The following is a 21,736-nucleotide window of genomic DNA, read 5'->3' on the forward strand; positions in this document are numbered from 1 at the left end:
GGTTTGGTTGATTTTTTTTTTTTGGTGAATATTTAATATTTTTTAATCTAAGAAATAGTAAGAGGTCTCTGAGCCAGTGTGAAACTTTGGGTGAGTACTTCCAATTCAGTAAAATCCTTCTTCGTGCTAGGAGAGTTGCAAAGGCAAAAGCATCTCTCCTTATACTATTTGCGAAGGTACAACTTCCTAGGACACCAACATTAGCTGCCTCCGATAGGAATTAAAAAATGATTGACCAAAATTCTGATAATCTGGGGCATGCCCAGAAAATGTGAGTCAGATTGGCTCTGGCAGAATGGCAATGATCACATGTATCACAGACATTAGGGTACATTTTAGCCAATTTAGTTTTACTGTAATAGATACGGTGGAGATCTTTAAACTGAATTAGGCTGAGCCAGGCACAGGACATTATTCCATTAATTCTTCTTAATGCAGTCCCCCAGGTTTTATCGAGTATTCCCATTCTGAACTCCTCTTTGCACTTGGTACATATCTTTCTTTTTGCTGTGTTTTTGAGAGACATGATGATATTATAAAAATGTGAAATCAGGCCTTTGAGTTGCAAGCAAGTTTCTAAGATGTCTATTCCTGATCTTGGAGGCAAATTACGGAAAGTTGGACATTCGGCATGAATGAAATGATGTAACTGAAAATAACTAAATAGGTTGGAGTTTGGAAGTTTAAATTTCATGGCTATGTCTTTAAAACCGGCAAAGGTCCCATCTATGGATAACTTGCTGAATTTATTGAGACGCAGGTTCTGTCTTTCATTAAAAGAGTCAAGTCAAAGTTTATTTACATAGCACTTTTTACAACAGGCATTGTCACAAAACAGCTTTACAGAAAAATCTGGGTCCAAGCCTCCATAAGCAAGCCAATGGCGAGAGTGTCAAGGAAAAACTCCCTAAGATCAAGAGGAAGAAACCTTGAAAGGAACGAAGGCTCAAAAGGGGAACCCATCCTCTTCTGGTCGATACTGGATAGCAAGCAATAAGAGCAGGGAATGAGATTTGATCATTAGTATAACATATGGAAAAAGGGGAAAAGCAGGAGTAGCAATGTCTGTGATTACAAAAATGCTGCAGTATTATCAGGAGGGTCAGTGGCGTGCAGGTGAGGTTTGTACAACATTGTACAAACATTCAGCAGGTTTGTGGAGGTTAAACAGTCCTAGATTAGACCAAAGGTGCTGTCATTGCAAACTAGTTTAACTGATCTGATATTGGTTAGAAACTTTCCGAGGTTTTCTAAATTTTGTTTTAGTCAGGGAACAGGCACGGTCTCAATTAGGTGGAACCTATGCGTCTCAGAGAGGGGCAAGGCTGAAAATGATCAGAGGTCTAGTAACTGCTAGTTTAAGAGTTTTTGGTATAGCCAGAGCTAAGAGAGTAGTTTATTATTGACAGATGAGGGTTGGTTATTTCTGGCAAAATGTCTTTGAGTAAAGTTGTAGGAATTGGATCTAATAAGATTTTGAAGAGGAAATAATTTTAACTAGCTCAGTTTGTTCAAGTAAGATAAACGATTCCAGCCACTCTGCAGTAGTTACACTATACTCATCTGAGTTAGCTTTGTAGGGTAGCAGGTTTCTGGAGGTTAACTGTGTGTTTTGAATTTTTTGCCTGATTTGTTTCAGTTTTTTTTATTGAAGACTTTCTATAATAAGATCTGGGTGGTTTCTGATACAGCTACTAGCTGTGGAGGATGTTATAGTGTGCTTAATGTGATAGCGTAGTGATAGACACATATTATGACTAAAAAGTCCATATGAGATTTCATATGAGATTAGGTAATGATCTGAGACTGCTGTGCTCTGGGAGGAGAATGGCTCAATATTCAAAAGATTTAAGTTTAGTGTGTGGTTGCAATAGTGAGTAGGCCCCTTTATATTTTGAGTGAACCCAACAGAGTCTAAGATGGATATAAATGCCTTACGTAGTGGATCCTGTGGTTTGTCAAAGTGGATATTAAAATCTCTGACAATTGCTATTTTATTCAAGAGCGTTATTATACTTGATAGAAAATTAGCAAATTCCTGTATAAACTCAGAATAGCATCCTGGTGTGCTGTAGATTGTAATTAGTGAAACTGAATTTTTGTTTGTTCCTTGATCACTTCTATTGAGAAAAATAATTTGAAAAGAAGAGAATCTGTAGCCTGCTTTCTGGTTCACTCCTAAAGCCTTTGTATAAAAGGTTGCTATACCTCCACCCCGGCCACATAAACGAGGGCAGTGTACTTCTTAACTGTAGCCTGTGGGGGTGGCTTCATTCTGAGCAAAATATTCATCAGATCTAATCCATGCTTCTGTGAGGTACAAAGCATCAAGGTCATGATCAGTAATGAGTTCATTTACAATGACGGCCTTGGATGTAAGAGATCTTATGTTAAGCAGTCCTAGTTTTAGACCGAAGGCGCTGTCATTGCAACTGATCTGATATTGGTTAGATTAGTAGAACAAACTTTCCAAGGTTTTCTGAAATTTTGTTTTGGTTGGGAACAGACACATTCTCAGTTCGGTAAAAACTATGAGGCGTTTAAGAGAGGGGAAAGGAAGAAACTGAGGAATCGCATTTAAAGCACTTACCTGTCTGCTGTCAATACTACTTACCCTTCCATTGTTTGCTACTGTTTCCTGAGTCCAATTTAGGTGGAAGAAACTGATGATTACATTATAAAACATTTCTTTGCAAGGTCCTATGTGTGATAAAGTCTCAATGAAACTGTCCCCAGGTTTTAAGAGTAGAGTTGAAGAGTGGGCATGAAGTAAACTGTGCAACTGAGGGAGGCAGTTAGGCTGTAACTAGAACAGCAAGTGATAGACAAGGGTTTGAAGAGAAGAGAAGGTGACTCAGAGGGCGCCCTTGTCTCGTACCCCCTCTGAGTGGGGAAAAAAAATATTTATTAGTTTATTTGTGACTCATCCTTATCAGGTTTCAATAAAAGAGTGATGGATGCTTCAGTAAGTGCTTATTGCAAGGTCCCTTGATTGTTCAAACATTTATGAAAGAAGTGGGGTCAATTTAACTGAAAATTGTTTGTAAAAAAATCAGTTGGATAACCATTTGAAACCAAGGTAAGAAACAAATAGAACATTTGTTTATGTTTTGTAACATACAGTTTTAACCCATGTTACCTGAAAAGTAACATGCATATTAAAACACACAAGCAAACACTGTATGCAGTCTCTCTGTGTTGCTTGCTCCGGGTGATTAACCCACAATATGATTGTTCACTAAGGAACAGAAGAAACAAAGCAAAACAAAAAAGGAATACATATTGAGGTTCATCAGTGTTCTAAACCTACTACAATCACATGGCTACATAGGTAAATTATCAAAGTGATAAATTATGTTTTCCTAGCATCTAATAATAGAAAGAAACATATTTTAGGAAATTGACTACATAATATACAGGTAATATCACTTACAAACAATATAAAACGTTGAATATCATGCATAATGTTTTTTTCACAATGGGGAAATGGTTTTGTGGCTGTGTGGTGTGTCTCATTCTCAACACTTGGCTGTGGGTACATGTCTGAAATATCAATAAAATCCAAAAAGGTATAACTTTGTGTTAGATTCTTGTAACAGTCTCATTCTTGATGTCTCCAGTCTCTTTGAAATGAACCATCATGAAATTGCAATTTGGAGTTGATATCTGTTTTAGAAATTTGTTTTTCTGTTATTTAGAAGTTTTAGTTGAGTTACCTTGTGGTCTCTCTAGCAAGAGCTTTTTATTGCCTCATTGTTTACCCTTAGTAACAGAAGGTTGATAACCTCCTGCTGTGTCTGGGCCTTGTACAAGGATGACTTCCTTTAGGCCATAAAACTAGTGGACATTTTAATCCCATTTATGACTTTTTTGGGGGGTCCTTGCTCTCTCTCTCTCTCTCTCTCTCTCTCTCTCTCTCTCTCTCTATATATATATATATATATATATATATATATATATATATATATATTGTGTGTGTGTGTGTGTGTGTGTGTGTGTGTGTGTGTGTGTGTGTATATATATATATATATATATATATATATATATATATATATATATATATATATATATATATATATATATACACCTTTTTCTTTGGCCAGCAAAGGAAACTTAGGAGGCATCACATTCAAGGCAGTGCTTCAGAACCAAAATAGTAAATTTGACTAATTTTACCTGTTGTTGAGACCAAGAAATTAAGTGTGTAATATTTTGTTTACTTCCTTGTGGTTTAGCATTGTTTTTGTTTTATTTGTATTGAGAGGGATTGATTTTGTAGAAGTTGTTATATACTGTTATCTAAGAATCACAGTGTTGCTAAATAGTTTTGGGAACCATATCTGTTTTACATGTACATTAGATTGCGTAAATAATTATGGCTGACAATTCAGATGTGAATAGGGCGAAGGGATCAGTAGTCCGTTTCATCAGCTGGAATGTTAAAGGTCTCAGTGGACCAATCAAAAGGGCCAGAATATTTGCTCATCTTAAAAAATTAGAAAGCTGAGATAGCATTTTTGCAGGAAACAGATTTAAGCGCAGTTGACCATAACAGACTTACAAAAACATGGTTTGGACATATCTATCATTCAAGTTTTAATACTAGAGCCAGCAATGCTCATTCATAAAAATATTCGGTTCTCTCCACAGTAAAGTTATCCCCGACCTCCAGGGAAGGTTTATTATTGTTATTATTATTATTATGCACCTAAATGGGACAGCGTGAATTTTATCAGTAAGTTTATTTCTTTATTACCCACTTTAAATAAGCATTGTCTAATTTTTGGTGGTGATCTGAACTGTGATAGACCTAGTTTTAGACCGTTCAAACAGAAGAGTGTCATACCGCTCCAAGATGGCTCAGTCTCTAGCAGCTTTCATGTCACAATCTGGTTGTATTGACCCCTTTCTTTTTCCACATAGTAAAGAATTCTCTTTCACAAGTTCACCACTCATATTAAAGAATATATTATTTTATCATAGATAAAATCCTTCTCCCTTCAGTTAAAATATTGAATATTCAGCCATTGTGGAATCAGATCATGCACCCCTCATACTGGATGTCTTTTTCTCTCTCTGTCAAACAGAGCGCCCACTATGACGGTTTGACACTGCCTTGCTTGCAGATGAAGGTTTCTGCACTTTGGTACCCAATACAATTGATAACTTCTTGTCAACCAACAAATTGCATTTGGTTTCTCCGTCTGCATTGTGGAGGACGCTCAAGGTGGTAATTAGGGGAGAAATTATATTGTATACTATCTCACTTAATAAAGCAAGAAGTTTTAAGCAAAAAACCTTATTGAATCACTAAGAGAATTGGACCATCAATATTGTGTCTCCCTTACCAGTGTTATACAAGGAGAGGCTGGGTCTTCAAACACAGTATAGTTTGCTATCAACAGAAAAAACACAACAATGTCTGCTCCGCTTACATGGTTGTATGTGTAAGCATGGTGAAGAGGCTGGTACAATTCTAGCTCTTCAAATAAAATGTAAATCTGCTGTTCAACTCATCCCACAGATTCGCAAGGAATCTGGTGAATTTACTGTATATCTTTGTGAAACACCTTTCAAAAATATTATTCAGATTTATACTGTTTTGAATTTCCTGAGTCAATAACAGCAATGAAAAGTGGTAGGGCACCTGGATGGTTATTCAGTTGAATTCCACAAAAAATGTTGGTTAAATTGGACCCACTTCTTCTAGAAATGTTTGAACATTCTCAAAATCAAGGGATCTTGACACAAACCTTTACTGAAGCATCCATCACTCTCTTGTTGAAACCTGATAAGGACATGTTAGAGTGCAGCTCATAAAGACCAATATCACTTTTAAATTTTCAAGATTTTTAGCTAAAGTTCACTTTTAAATGCGGATGTCAAAATCTTAGCTAAAGATAAACACCATTATGATGGACTTAATCTCACCAGACCAGTCTAACATCCATAGACTGCTTGGATTCATCCACTTTCCTACATCTTTGGAAACCCCTGAAGTAATTGTTTCTTTAGATGCAGAGAAGGCCTTTGATAGAGTGGAATGGGAATATTTATTTATTTACTGTGCTGGAAAGGTTTATCTTTGGCCCAAAATTGATCTCATTGATCCGTTTATTATACACATCACCAAAAGCATCAGTAGTCACAAATAAATTACACTCACAGTTTTTTCCACTTAGAAGGGGTACAAGACAAGCGTGACCTCTTAGCCCCCTTCTCTTTTCTTTAGCCACAGAACCCTTGTCTATCATGCTTAAAACCTCCCAATCCATTTATGGCATTAATAAAAGGGGAATAGAGCATAAAGTAAGCTTATATGCTGATGATCTGTTACTCTACATTTCAGATCCTTTTTCCATGTGTTCAAAACATAGAGTAAATACTACACGCAAATGGCAGTTAGGATACAAGTTAAATTTTTTCAAAGAGTGAATGTACGTTTTCCTATAAATCACCCAGCTCTGCAAATTTTGGACTCAGACTTGCCTTTTCGCCTGAATAAATCAGGTTTCAGATATTTTGGGATCAGTATTACTAGTTCTGTGTCTAGTCTTTATAAACATAACTTTGTACCTTTGATCAATAAATTTAAACTCGATTTCCAGAAATGGAATGTACATCTATCTCTTGCAGGCAGAATTAACTGATTAACATCAAAATGAATGTGCTGCCCAGATTTTTCTGTTTGTTCCAGTGCCTCCCAATTTTTCTGCCAAAATCTTTTTTTCCGAACAGTGGACGAAATTATTTTATCATTTTTATGGAGTGGAAGATCCCTAGAGTACGTAAAGAATTGCTTCAGAGATCTAGATCCCAGGGTGCACTCCCAAATTGTATGTACTATTACTGGGCTGCAAATCTGCAAAAATTATACACTGGGTGCAGTTCCCACGGGCAGAATGGTGCAAAATTGAATCTAGCTCCCGTAGATCTAGATCCAAACTGCCTTTCTCAAATGCATAGTTTATGTCATGCCCAGTTGTTAACTCTACTCTTAAAATCTGGGGATGGCAGTTGACTTTTCTTTACAAGGTCCTATATGTAATAATGATCAGTTTCTTCCAGCAAAATTGGACTCTGTCTTTTCAGAATGGCAGAAACTGGGTCTCAATAAATTCAGCGACCTATACATAGATGGGACTTGTGCCAGCTTTAAAGACATAACAACAAAATTTAAGCTTCCAAACTCCTACCTATTTTGTTATTTTCAGTTACGTCATTTCATTCATGCTGAATGTCCAACTTTCCCTAATTTGCCTCCAAAATCACATACAGGTACCATCTTAAAAACGTGTTTGCAACTCAAAGGCCTGATTTCACGTATTAACGATATTATCTTATCTCTCAAAAACACAAAAATGAGCAAAATACTGAGTGAGAGGAGGAGTTTGGAATGGGGATACCCGATGAAACTTTGGAGACTGCATTAAGAAGAACTGATGGAATGACGTCCTGTGCCTGGCTCATTCTAATTCATTATAAAGGCTTCCACTGTATCTATGACAGTAAAACTAAATTGGCAAAAATATACCCTAATGTCTGTGATACATGTGACCATTGCTGTTCTGCCAGAGCCAATCTGACTCATGTGTTCTGGGCACACCCCAGATTGTCAGCCATTTTTAAATTCCTGTCTGATGTATTCGAAATGGAGATGCAGCCTAGAATGGGAACAGCTATTTTTGGTGTTCTAGGCGGCTGTGTTTCAGTAAATGCTTTTGCCTTTGCAACTCTCCTAGCAAGAAGAAGATTGGAAGTCAGCATACCCACCTAAAATTTCACACTGGCTAAGAGACCTCTTACTGTTTCTTGAATTAGAAAAGATTAAATATTCACTTAGGGGGTCAACGAAAAAATTTTATACAACCTGGGAGTCTGTGTTTGATGCTTTGAAAAGCTACAGACTCTTGCTCTAGACTAAGCAAGACAAAAATTTGCCAGTATTTTAAAAGTACATTAGGAAAAGCCATCATGTGACACTGTATGATACTATATTATCAAACACGGACTAAAGTATGTGAGTGAAGGTCCGCAGTGTCCCTCAATTTTTTTTTCTTTTTCTGTTTAGTCTAAAATTATTTATTTGTTTGTGTGTGTTGTTTTTTTTTAGCATTTTTCGCTTATGTATGTAAAATACCTGTCCACTTCAATAAAAATTTATGTGAAAAAAAAATAAAATAAAATGGGAATGGGACAGCTTTCGTTTTGGGAGCATGCACATGCTGCATTAAAATGCTGCCTATTTAGACTGCTGCCTCCTGATTGGGCCGCACTGAAAATACAATAAAATTTCTCAAGAAGCATTTGTCAAGAAGTTATCAATTGTATTGGATATCAAAGTGCAGAAACCTTCATCTGCAAGCAAGAAGACACCCAGTATAGGGGTCCATGATCTGATTCCACAATGAATATTCAATATTCTAAACTGACAGGAAAAGGATTTTATCTATGAAAAAATAATCTGTTCTTGAATAAAAGTGGTGAACATGTGAAACGAATACTATGTGCAAAAAAATGCCGGGGGTCTGTACAACCAGACTGTGTCATGAAAGCTGCTAGAGATTGAGCCACCTTGGAACAGAGTAAGACCCTGCTATTTGAATTGTTAATGATTGGATCTATCACACAGTTCAGATCGCCACCAAAAAATACACAATGCGTATTTAAATTGGGTGGTAAAGAAATAATCTTAGTGATAAAATTTGCATTGTTCCACTTAGGTGCACAAACAGTTACAAGGACAACAGGAGTTTGGAACAGGGAGCCAGATACGATAATAAACCTTCCCTGGGGGCTGGGGATTACTTTAGTTGGAGAGAACTGAATATTTTTATGAATCTTTTGCATTGCCTCTTGCTTTAGTGTTAAAATGGGTAGATATATTCAACCCATGTTTTTTTAAGTCTGTTATGATGTATTGTGCATAAATGTGTTTCCTGTGAAAAAAATACTTTTTTTTTTTTTCTTTTTTTTTTAGATGAGCACATTTTCTGGCCCTTTTGACTGGTCCACTGAGACCTTTAACATTCCAACTGATGAAAGGGGCTGCTGATCCCTTTGCCCTGTTCACTACTGAATTGTCAGCCATAGTCATTTAAGCCATTCAATGTACATGTAAAACAGAGATGACTTCCGGAATTATTTAACAACACTGTGATTCTTAGATAGCAGTACACAACAACTTCTACAAAATCTGTCCCTCTCAAAAAAAATAAAAAATAATAATAATAATGCTAAACCACAAGACAGTAACTTCTCCTGAGTTGGTCTCCCAAACTGCAAACTGAGGCCAACTGCAGGTCCCCAAATAAACTGCACATTAGTACTTTCTCTAACTCTAGTCCAAGGGAACTCCTGGATATCCTAAATAACTTGAGCATTGTTGGTCAATGATAAAACACAGATAATAGTCTAGGCTAGATTATCATATAACAAAAGTGGCACTACTAAAAACCAATACATGCACTTCTTGCATAAACTGCAAAAAAGGGTTTTAAGGTAAGCTAACAGTAACAGAGTAAAAACAATGGAAACTTTAAGAAGTTAAAAGGTTAATTGCAGTGTGCGTGTACAATGTACGAACAAGACTACCTGCTCCATAAGCTTAACTTTCTGGGAATAGCAGTCTGAATCGAAACCTCCAGACGTCAAACAGGCCAGTTCCTTGAGAGTTGCCAAACAGTTAAAAAGTTACTCTCATGCTTTATGAACTGAAATTTGTGACCCCCAGGTTAGCAAAAACAGCTAGTGGCAATCCATATATATATATATTTTTTTTTATAAAGTGCCTGCTTGACATCTTTGAATGCGGCACGGTTTTTAACCAGTTTGGTGCTTAAATCCAGATAGATTCTTAACATAGATCCTATGTAGATCAGCTTGCGCTGTCTGTTTGTAGATGTAGTCATTGATGCTAACTTGCTCGCAAGGCCATTATTAGACCGTGTTGCTGGCTGGATTGCAAATCACTCATTATAGCCCAGAAAGTTTACTGTGTGTTATTGTGAGAATTTAAAATCAAAATTAGATGTGGAGTCCGATGCTAAAGATGTTTAAAGCTAAATTATCAGGAGAGCCCCTTTTAAAGCTAAATTATGAGGAGAATCCAGAAGTCGTTGTGTTTGGTTTTAAAATTAAAAAAATAATGTAAAACTATTGAGTTAATTTCACATAGGGGCCAAGAAGGTTAGGTTTTTTTTGTTTTGTTTCGTTTTTTTTGTTTTTTTTTAAATTGTAGTTGATTTTTAGATTTTCTTTTGGTGGTCCACCATAGATGATCTACAGATACTAAGATTATTAACACACTTTTTTGTGGTACTCAGCGCTCAGGTTCAATTTAATTGCATTTAATAGATATTTAGTTAGAGGTTCATTAAAGACAGACTAAACCTCTGCAAGGCATCTACAGCAAACTGTCCAAATAAAGTGTTAACTTTTTTAGTTTCCTGTCCAAAATCTGTCCCTTCATTTCGTTCCTTGATAGGAGTGAAGCCCAGGACTGGCTGGGCTGTGGACCCATTTGGCCACTCTCCCACCCAGGCCTATCTCCTGAAGCAGGCCGGCCTATCCAACATGCTCATCCAAAGAGTGCACTACTCTGTAAAGAAGCACTTTGCCACCCAGAAGACCCTAGAGTTCTTCTGGAGACAGAATTGGGGTGAGTATAGCAGTGTTATATATGCAGAATGCTTTCACTTTGGTTTTAATTCTTATTAGGGGAGAAAGCCCCCAATAAGCTAAGTAAACTGGGCTTAAATGGGCCCCCCTAGTACCATTTAAGCCAGAAGTGTCCAATCTTGTCTGCAAAGGGCCAGTGTTGCTGCAGGTTTTCATTCCAAAAAAGGCTGGAGCACACCTTATTCCACTTGCTTAATCATTTGGTGTCAAGCAACTGATATCCAGTGCTTTATTGGAAAGAAAAACCAGCCCTTTTTGGATAAGATTGGACACCACTGATTTAAGTCTACTTATGTTCCTAACCAGTCCAGTCATTATTTCAGAAAAAAACATTGATAGTTGAAAAGCACATGCAGAATAGGAACACTCCAACTATATCCACTTTTAAAGAAAAAAAAAATAGTGACAGAAGATTTTTTTTTGGCTCAAAGCATACAGTAACAGACAAAAATGATGCGATTGCTAGATGAAATTCATTGTATTTTTTTGTCTTTTTTTAAGCTTTTTTTTTCTTTTTCATTTTACAGTAAAAGTGCAAGTATGTGGGCTTATAGTCCTTCCATGCTATTCATGGCTCTCATTGATTGAATCTCTCTTTAATTATGCAGATTAAAAGGAGGAGGGGCAGCTCATGTCATTTAGCCCCAATATCGTGAAATAGAAGTCACAACAGGATAATTTCAGGCTGTTGTGAATCATGTATGGTGAATGGTCTGGCCGCTTTTGGTAACGGTGTCAGCACTGTTAAGTCTACTGTATTTCTACAGCTTATATGAGCCAGCCTCTCCAGATGTTCAGCCTTACTATTGGAGGTGTTTCAGCCCCAGCAACAGACACTGCCAGATTTCCCCACTATGATGAACTAGCATTCTAGAACAGTTCTGTTAGATATTTTTAATGTTATAAATTCTGTCTCCTTTTGACTCCATCTCATTTCTTTTAGGTGTCAGGAATATGTTAAACATACATGCCCCTCAAGGTTGCCACAGCTTTTCAGATCACTTACAACAAATAAGTGTGGGCATCATTCAGAATGTGATCAAACTTATAGATGGCAGAACCCTAGTAGTTTAGGTTGTAGAAAAACAGGTGATGTCATTTGTTTTTTTGCACACTGGGTGTAGGCCTGCTATCATAGTCCTCTTCTAGTCTGACCAAATGGGCTTCAAGTCAGGTATTATCTTATAGAAGTTACCTTGTGTATCCAGTTTCTGTTTTTGTATGTGCTGAAGTAGAAACTAAGCAACAGTTAACAGCATAAAAATTAGGCATTACTTAGTAAGCACTGCTCAGTGATGACACTTCTTAGCGAATTAGACTGCTGTATAATTCTGTATTTCGTTCTTTAAAAGAACAGGAAAGAAAAGGAAACAGCGTACCAGCTTTGCTTTGCTACTAACATCATTTTTATTTGTGTCAGCATTATAGTGTTATAAATAGTCCCGTAATTTCCAAAACTACTGTGAACAAACATAGTAATGTTATTCGGTTCTTGTATTAAAACTAGCATCATACTATCTGCTTGATTCTACTTGTTGTTTAGTCACTCTTATTTTGTCTTGTTTAGACCAGCACTCCAGCACGGACATCTTCTGCCACATGATGCCATTCTACAGTTATGATGTACCCCACACTTGTGGTCCTGACCCAAAGATTTGCTGCCAATTTGATTTTAAGAGGCTGCCAGGGGGACGTATCAGCTGCCCCTGGAGGGTTCCTCCTCAGGCCATCACCAGTGATAATGTGCAACAGAGGTAACCATTATTCAGAAACATAAACAAAGTGAATGATCTTCAGTGACAATGGCTGTCATTTACTTATATTATGTATGCACTAATTAGTGTTTGCGTACAAACATTTTACTTCAAGTTGAGATTCAGAATGTTTGCATAGTGTTTAACAAATGGCCAAAACATGTTCACATGGAACAGTGTTAGCCTAGTGCTACCATATTAGATTATAAACTATTATAAATCCCATAGGGGCACTAGTACAAATTAGCATTAACATAGAGTAGAGGTGCAATGATATGCAAATTTCATGATATGATTCATATTGCTGTTTTTTGCATCATGATAAGATACATTTTCGATATAGGTTTAGAAAAGGATGCTAACAAATTTTTATTTATTTATTTATAAATAAATAAATATTTATTTTTGGCAATTCCAAAAATGTTTTTTTCCCCAGAAAGACAACAGTGCTTGTTACATGTTCCTAGAACATGTAAAATAATAAAAAATAATGTTAGCAAAATTACAAGACGTATATTACATGTTGCACATGATGCATCTGGCAAACGTGTTATTAAGGCTCATAATAATAAAGGCAAACAAAAACTGTGCGGAATATAAGGCTGTATCTCAAAATGAAACAAACTGAGCTTTACAAGTTCATTTACTGTCAGATCTTGGCCATCAGGGGGCCTCTAACAACTTCTGAATTATTACTGTACTGTTATGTTGTTGTCTTGTGGGTGGTGGAACACAGGGGCCTCATGCCCATTCCAGCTGGTGGGGGGGTTATTTTTTATATTTTTATTTTATTACTATTATTTTTTATAATATGTAGTTGTTGTTATTTTATATACTGACTCAGACGTATTCTTCTAATGTTGTAGATCATACCTCAAAAATCAGACACCCTCCTCTTGCTATGTTATTGGTTTCTTCCAAAAGTTGTGAGATGAAAGCGATTCCCAGCAGCAGTTACAGACGCACACAGCACTCTGTGCTCATCAGTGCTGAATGGTTGATAAACAGTGTGTTGCTGAAGTGCTTAGTAGAGCATCACTTTCCTCCATTCATGAGATTAAATGCTGAAACAGCGCCGTTATGATAATACAGTCTACTACTACAATTTAGCTACTTTTCCAGAAAAAGTAGTGGCTACTTTTTAGCTACTTTTTGAAAAGTAGTGCACTACTTTTTAGCTACTTTCAAAGCGCGACTGTCAGAATGTTTGTCTCCACCTGACACACCAAACAAGCCCAACTGATAGTCATGTGCCAGAAAGAAACATTACAATTAAAAAGCTGCAAATATACAAAAAGATCACCAAAAAGTGAGTTCAAGTGTAACCAACCATCAAACTTACACAACCAAAGGTGTGATATCCAACAAAAATGTAGACTAAATAAAGGCAAAGTCAATCAACAAAAATCAACAAAAATAACCGCATACAAACCAAACAATTTTGTGCAAAGCATTGTCAACTGTTGAAATAAAACTGCTCCAATTTAAACATTTCAGCAAGATACACAGACATTACATTCAGAGTCCTTTGTTAAACTTCAGCAACACTTCAGCCTCGAAATTCTCATCAGTGACCCTGGCTCTGTTCGGGGTGAGAATCAGGCTTAAATAATCTCTCTACTGCTGCAGAGCTGTTGCGGCTCCACAGTAGAACTAGATTTTTAGGCAAAATAACATAATCCTTTGCTGTAAATTATTATAACACACAGTTCTAACACGGTTTTCACAACAAATGGTCTTAAATGCTGGAGTTAATGTACTCCTGCTCACACAGCAACGCAGATAACGAAATGGCAAAGAGAGCGATTTAAGACGAGCATCGATAATTTGGAGATGAATGGACTTATTTGCATTTATAAGCTGTCAGCTGGTTTCCTCATATGTTTAATCTGCAACAACTTGCGAAGCTGAAGTCACATTCTCCTGCTTCTCTTTCAAATTTTCCCGTTCCACCTTAAATGGTGCAACAGGACAATCTGGCGCCGCAGGCACCATTTAAGGTGGAATGGGACAATTTGAACGGGAAGCGACTTCAGCCTCGTAAAAGTTGAACACTGAGAGACATTGTACAAGAAACCTGCGGAAAAGTTTCCTGAGATGCGAGAAAAGCGGCTATAGCTGAGCTAAAGGTTATAGCAGAGCAAAGTAAGTCTTTTTTGTTTTTGTTTATATTATATTATATTTGTTAGCCTACACTAGCACATCAGCACATACTGAGACATATTTCCAGCCAAGATGGTAAAACAGACATAAAATGTTGAGGCTCCCAAGGTTGTCTCGTTTTTGTTGAAAGGACATAAAGGCTCTTCTTAACATTTTGGTTGCCGACCCCTGAGCTAAACCTGCTAGTCAGGGGTGGTCAGCATGTGAGACCTGCGGCTCAGTCCGGATTGTCCGTGGCTCAGTCCGGATCGCACAGTCGCCACCAGCCCAGTTAACAACCGCGTTCTGTGGTTCAGACTTTGGGCAGATTGCCTGAAGCCTATAGTGCACTTGTAGCGTAAATATCACTATAGCTACACAAAAATTTTTAGGCGCTACAGCTATTAGCTACTAAAATTTATAGTTAACTACAGAAAGTAGCATGCTACTTAGCTACTCCCCCAACCCTGACCATACGTTAGCAGCACCCGTCATGTACATGACTAGCGTTAGGACACTAAGGTCTTTGGAGGTTTCTAAAGAGTTTTATGAAACTTAATGTGGAAAAAGCGATGAAACTACACAGTGAGCAGTGAGAGGTTCTTAGCTGACCTCAGAACAGCTGTTCGGCCCTAGACTTCATCAGCATCAGTCCCTTTTTCTAACGTGTGAAAAGCATAGTATTGTGACAGCATAGCGTCGATTTTAATATTGGTAAAAGAGAGCTGTGTAAATCTAATGGCAGAGAGCAGTCTCATCTGTACTAATACATGCTGCTTCCTATGCATTGTGTTTGAAAATACAGCTATTACCATGTTGGCAGGTTTCTTTCTTCTGTGGCTTTATTGCCAATGTTCTCTAAAATAATTTGGACCGTGGGTATAGTCTTTTTTATGTCACTTTTTGGGTGAAGCAGACAGGATTTAGCTCTTTTTCAAGAAAAGTGGCAGCCGTGTAAGCTAGTGTAGAAGTGAGTGAATAAGTGTCATTTTCAACCTTAACAGCACAAATAAATTAACAGAAGAAGTGCCTCTTTGCCTCTTAATGGCTAATAATTTAATGCAAGAACGGCACTACAATTATGTTGATCGTATTTTAACACATTCTGGCGTCTTTCATGATCCCTATCTGTATAACTGCCCAAACTTTGATAGACCTCTCTCAAGCCCCACATTTTCTTGGCCCTCCAGTCACTTCTTAGCAACTGTAACTAGCTATGAGGACACTGAGGTCTGGACCTCAGTAGTTTCAGAAGGTTTTTTTTCACTTTCCTCCATTCATGAGATTAAACTCAGAAACAGCACCATTATGATAATACAGTCTACTCAGGGGCACAGCCACAGTATCACAGGCTTACCTTACATTAGCAGCACCTGTCATGTTCATGACTAGCGTTAGGACACTAAGATCTGTGGAGGTTTCTGAAGGGTTTTATGAAATTCAGTGTGGAAAAAGCGATGAAAACTACACAGTGAGCAGTGAGAGATTCTTAGCTGTCCTCAGAACAGCTGTTTGGCCTTAGACTTAACTGCCCGATCTGTTGATCTCTACGAGACGCTACACAGACTTGAGTACCAGAGTAACTTTGACTTCATGAGATGTTCAGGTATGCAGCACACATGCTATAAGCTAGTTTATGAGCATAATTTACATGCTTGTGAAATGCAAACAACTTTTTATTTGGAGCACTCACAACATTGCTAGCTAAATCAGCATGCTTTAGTCTAGTTCCAGTAGCTGCTCAGTTTAGGCTGCTGGCTCCATAGTAGGCTATGTTAGTGATTTAGATGAGAAATTAAAGCTGTATTTTGTTACGTACACATAACATACTACAACTGGCATGAGAAAGTTCACTGTTCACCAGCATATTGATGGTATATTATCATGTAGCTAATATTGATGGGAAATCAGAAGGTACATTAGACTGTATTTTGTCTCATTAACTGTATGAGTAGCTGCCTTTCCCTTTAGCTGGGGTTTGGTACAGATAGCCTTTTATGATATATGTTTAATGTGTGCTTTTTCAGTAATCACTGAGGACAGAGATGCAAAAGAGAGACAGGCAGAGAGAGAGAGAGAGAGAGAGAGAGAGAGGTAAATGAAATAAAATCAATTTGAAACTGTCCTTTGATTTAGTGCAGGTTTCAATATATATTTTCAGCTGAAAATAAACATAAAAATAAATAGTTATATTATTAAATAAACAGGGTAGGGGTCAAATCAGTTGATGGAATAGTAATAGCTGTTCGTGGAAGAATGGAGGAATGGGGAAGGAACAAGTGAAATTAATAGGTGCATACCAGTTATGGATGGGTAAAAAGGAGCAATGATTTTGTTAAAAAATAAATAAATAAGAGAAGGAGAAACTTACAGTTGGTGTAACACTCATATTTGACAGTTATTCTATTCACTATGAGATGTAGGTCACATTTCTGCAAAATGGACCTCACTAACGCAAATTAGCTGAACAAACTCAAGCTTAGTAGAGCAGCTGAGCAGATGGCCTTTTTAACTCTCATTTTACAATGAGAGAGATGTATTTTATGGTGTTTTCTCATTGTCCGTTACTTTTCTGTTATGGCCTGACGTGTGGTAACAGGCTTAACTCAGTTAACTCATGAGTTTTCTGTGGTCGTTGGCTTGTTTGTCACATTTTATTGGCTTCCAGCTGCTGTCCAGCTGAGAATCAAGCAGTTAGAACTATATATTGTTTCTGTAAAAGTAATTTTAAAAGTTTCTGTCGCTGTTAACTATCAAGATATTGTGATATTTTATTTGACAGTAATGCTGTTTACATTACAAGGTTAACTACGATGCTATATTGAAATAGTCATAATAACGCTATCAGAGGTGTACTATACAACCAGTTAACTATTAGAAGTTATTAGCATCCCTGTTGGAGTTACTTGTTCCATTCATTCAGACTGAATCCTTTGTGGATAAGTTGCTGCTTGAGTTTTTTCTTGCTCCGTACTACCTCTTTATGGCTGTCCTTTGATATGTACATTGTTTATGCTACAGAGCAGAGAAGCAAGAAAATTATAGGCCAGAAACATACTTCACACAAAGACATGAACGCAAACAGTTTGAGCTATGAACACAGAAAAAAAATGTCACGACTCATGATGCAACTCAGAATGCAAGGGCAAGCTGCATTCTGAGTGTTACAGCAAGGGGTGCACAGCCAAGCCTGGCTTAGCAGTCTTGTACCACCAGCATGCTTTCTCAACTGCCATAGCAGACAAGCAGTTGAATCTCACACAAAAAATTGTTTGCTTATGTAAGCATAAACATAAGATGTTAGATTATTGCCTTTCATTCCAACAGAACACATAAAACAGATCACTCTCCTCAATTGTTCATGCTGAAATAACAGTAGATCCTGCTCTGACTTGTCCTGCGTCTCTCCCTCGAATACTGGGTGTTTAAACCTAATGTAGGAACGCGCGTTGAGTTTTTGTACATAAGGGCCATGCATTTGTAACGCGTTTGTTGGGTGTTGTCATTTGTGTTCATGTGCTTGCATGAAATATATCTTTTATCCAAACAAATAAATAGTCAAATCAATTACTCTGCTCAATAAAAATATAATTTATGAAAGACAAAAGTTTAAACATATATGTAATATATATTTAAAAAATATAATTTATGAAGGACAAAGGTTTCAAACCTGGTAACCAACTGGGAAATCTGCGTGCAGCATGAAATGTTTACTAGTTAATGAATTAAATTAAATTAAAGAACTTGTGTTTTTTTGGTTTTATTTGGTTTTCTGTTTAGTTGATTTTCATGGCTTATTTCAGTGTGTTTTTCTTCGTAGCATGTACGGCATGCAGAAAAAATCAGCTCCTCATCTTTTCTTAATAAGATGCTACTTCAGTACAATGTCTTGGACACTCTGCCGCCTCGCTTGCTCTGGCTGTGTGAAGGCGCTGACCTGTTAACATGCCATGCTATGTGGGTGTGGATGTGTCTCAAAGAGCTCCCTTTGCTCAATAGTCTGGGTACTGCCCAGGGAATCAGACATTTTCTAGAATAGGCATGTCAAACTGGGGACCTTACTGGCCAAAGTGCTGCAGAGATTAATGTTTACCCTCATCTAGTGTTTTGAATTCAGTTCTTGAAGGCTTTGCTTATTAGCTGGTGAGCTGAATCAGGCATGCGTAATGCGGCAGTGTCAGGTCAAATCAAAGTTTTTGTTCCTTGAATTTTTTTTTCAGCAATTCTTTTTGTGACATTTTGGCCCAATCCCATTTCACCCCTTGCCCCTACCACTTAGCCCTTAGCCCTCTTTTTTGCGCATTCATGTCTAGGGTTAGGGTGTCCCAATTTTTGTTGAGATAGAGGAGTAGGGCGAAGTGTTAGGGCTACATGGCCCTCCAAACTGAGGTTTTTCAGAGGCACACTCTAAACAGAGTGTTATGAGAAAAAAAGAAAAAATGATGAGATGGCTGCGCGAGCAACCAAAGAAACCCACAAATGTATTTTCTCTGTTACAAAAAATATGATAACCATTGTGTTATCTTAGTTTAATGCCGTTTCAATGTATTATGGTCATTTTCTTCATAACAAGCATAAAAAATCGCTAATAGCACGCTAATGTCTCGGTAGCTAGCTAGCTAACTTTCCCGTTCCACCTTAAATAGTCCAGCAGTATTGATGCCTGAAGTGCCAGAATGTAACTGCTGCACCATTTAAAGTGGAACGGGAAATTTGAACAAGAAGCTGGAGAATAGCGGACTTTAGCTTCGTATCAACAAAGAATTAGCGGTAGGAGATAATAAATAATTGCCTTATACCCCCCTTTTGAAAGCATTTGATGCGCTAAATGTAACTAAAGCCCAGCAGTGAGGTTGCTGAACTTTTCCCTTCTCAGCTATCACTGAAGACGGGCTGGGTCACATACAGAGCACCGCTAGTAGCCTGTTAATAAAGCAATGTTTTTTTTTTTTGTTTTTTGTTTTTTTTTTTCTTTCTAATTTGAGGGTTGTCTCATTTCGTAGGTCAAGATTTCAACCACTAACTCTTGTGACTCAGTTCCAAGGGCTTAGGGTGACACTCAAAAACAAGAGGTAGGGGTGAAAAGAAGAAATGGGATTGGGCCTTTATCATTCATTATCAGTTTTCTACTAACGTTAACCCAGGGCCGTAATCACTTGTTGAGAGGACACTTAGTATTGTCACACCGTACCACCATACCAGCACAACACTTCAGGAAAGTCTTTATAACATCTTTGACTTGTGGGAATAAATAATATTTTGCTAAAAATTGTCAGTAATTGTATGAAGTGGAAACAAATATTTCTGTTGAAAACAGGACCATTTGTGAGTGCTATTCAATCAAAGATCGTTAATGTTAGCTGTTATAGCTAAGTTACCTGGAATTAGCCATATATTTATATAGTGACCAGCAATGGTCACTGGCATATTCAACTAATGTTAAAGTCTTTATGTCATATAGAGGAAATAAGCAATTTAATTATTTTATTATTACTTTGACCTCAAATGAGTCATCTATTCCAAACCATCTACAGGAAGTAAGAAAAGCACACTTACATGAAAGATGAAATTTACTGGGCTAAATATCAAATAACAAAATTCAAATTGCTTTCAGTAATATAGTTGATTAAAGGACAAGCCTACAGAACTCAGATAATGTCATCAACCACTGAATGGCATTAATCAATCTGACTTAAGGCAATTCATTCTGGGGGAATGGCGACTTGGAAGCTTTGAAAGCATGAATGTAAGGGAAATATGTAATGTAACAGGAAGGAAAATTGAAGTCTTCCTTCCTGTTATCTCTAACTCATTAAAATCTTTTGCCAGGGCACTGATAGGTCCATCTGTTTTTTTTTTTATTATTATTATTTATATATTTATTAGGAAATAGCTGTTTAGTTTCACAGAAATACCTTGACAAATTGCATCAATGCTAGCCTAACATATAGAAACGTGAGAACACAATAAAATTCTCAGTGCACAAAGTCCAGTCTATGACACAGCTTTTCGGGTTTTTCGAAAATATGTTCCTTTAAAACAAAATTATTTACAGCAGAACATAATAAGGGGAGCTTACATTCTAAAACTTACATTGCACGTTATACCTTCACACATTGTTCAATTCAGTAGAAAAAAAAAAAATCTGGCTTTAGGGGTTTTACATACTCAATTAGAAAGGAATATCCTTTCCAAAAATAGCTACTAAATTTTTATGTATCTCCTTCCAGAAGGAAGCAAGAGCCCCACATCCCCAAAAAACATGAAAATGGGCAGCATCATGTTTCCGACAATGTCTGCAGCATCCTGTGTCAATACCTGAATGTTGTTTTTGCAACAGTATGATAAAAAACCACATAGTATTTTTCCAAGCAAATTCTCTCCACATTGCTGAAAAGTTTGAATTCCATTGTAGCTGACATATTCTATGCTATTTATCTTCTGTAATTAACATATTCACCTCTTTTTCCATAAATTGTATTTTCAGATTTTGTCTGAAGCAAACCTTTATATAGTCTAGAAATAACTGTATTACCTATCTCCGATTTACATGTCAACAAAAATACCTTAAAAATTCCTGCTTCCTTTGTCTTTAAAGCTTTGTCCAGATTTTGATATCTGTAAAAGTCACTTTGTTCCAAACCATGTTTCCGCAAAGAATCAGAACTCATAAAAGTTCCCTTGTCAATAAATGTGTAATAACTTCAGAGTCCTTTTCCAACCCAGGCCCGGAATCTATCATCAAATTTATTTGGGATAAAGTCTATGTCATATGCGCACCACTTCATTAGCCTAGATGAGCTTTGTAAGCCACATAAATTAACTGTCCTGTCCCAAATTTCCATTGCTGTTTTTAACCATGTATTATTCTTATGTCATTTTATTCCTTAGTTTACTAACAGTCATAACTGCTATTGGCGGCCCTTGTAACAAGGCTATCTCTATTTCTATCCATCTTGCTAAGAATGTTGGGTTACACCAACACACTAAGGGCCTTAGCTGAGCTGCATAATAGTAATCCTGTAGACAAGGAAGGTTCAATCTCTTCCTTTGTTAGCTGCAACATTTTATATTTAATCCTAGGCTTTTTCCCTTGCCACAGGAATCTTGATATTGATTTATCCCATTCATCAAACTGTTGAGTTGGCACTTCCACTGGT

General features: G+C 37.1%; 1 protein-coding gene across 2 annotated transcripts in view; it reads left to right on the top strand.

Annotated features, from left to right (window-relative positions):
• The window catches only part of man2a1 (mannosidase, alpha, class 2A, member 1), a 91,260-nt gene that overhangs the window by 24,751 nt on the left and 44,773 nt on the right, over positions 1-21,736 (top strand). For both annotated transcript variants that reach the window (XM_036580301.1, XM_036580302.1), the window contains exons 6-7: positions 10,487-10,660; positions 12,248-12,434. In XM_036580301.1, the coding sequence (XP_036436194.1) occupies positions 10,487-10,660; positions 12,248-12,434 (361 nt within the window). The remainder of the gene's footprint in view (positions 1-10,486; positions 10,661-12,247; positions 12,435-21,736) is intronic.

The sequence above is a fragment of the Colossoma macropomum genome, unplaced genomic scaffold (assembly GCF_904425465.1).
Source record: "Colossoma macropomum unplaced genomic scaffold, Colossoma_macropomum, whole genome shotgun sequence".
Taxonomy (NCBI): domain Eukaryota; kingdom Metazoa; phylum Chordata; class Actinopteri; order Characiformes; family Serrasalmidae; genus Colossoma; species Colossoma macropomum.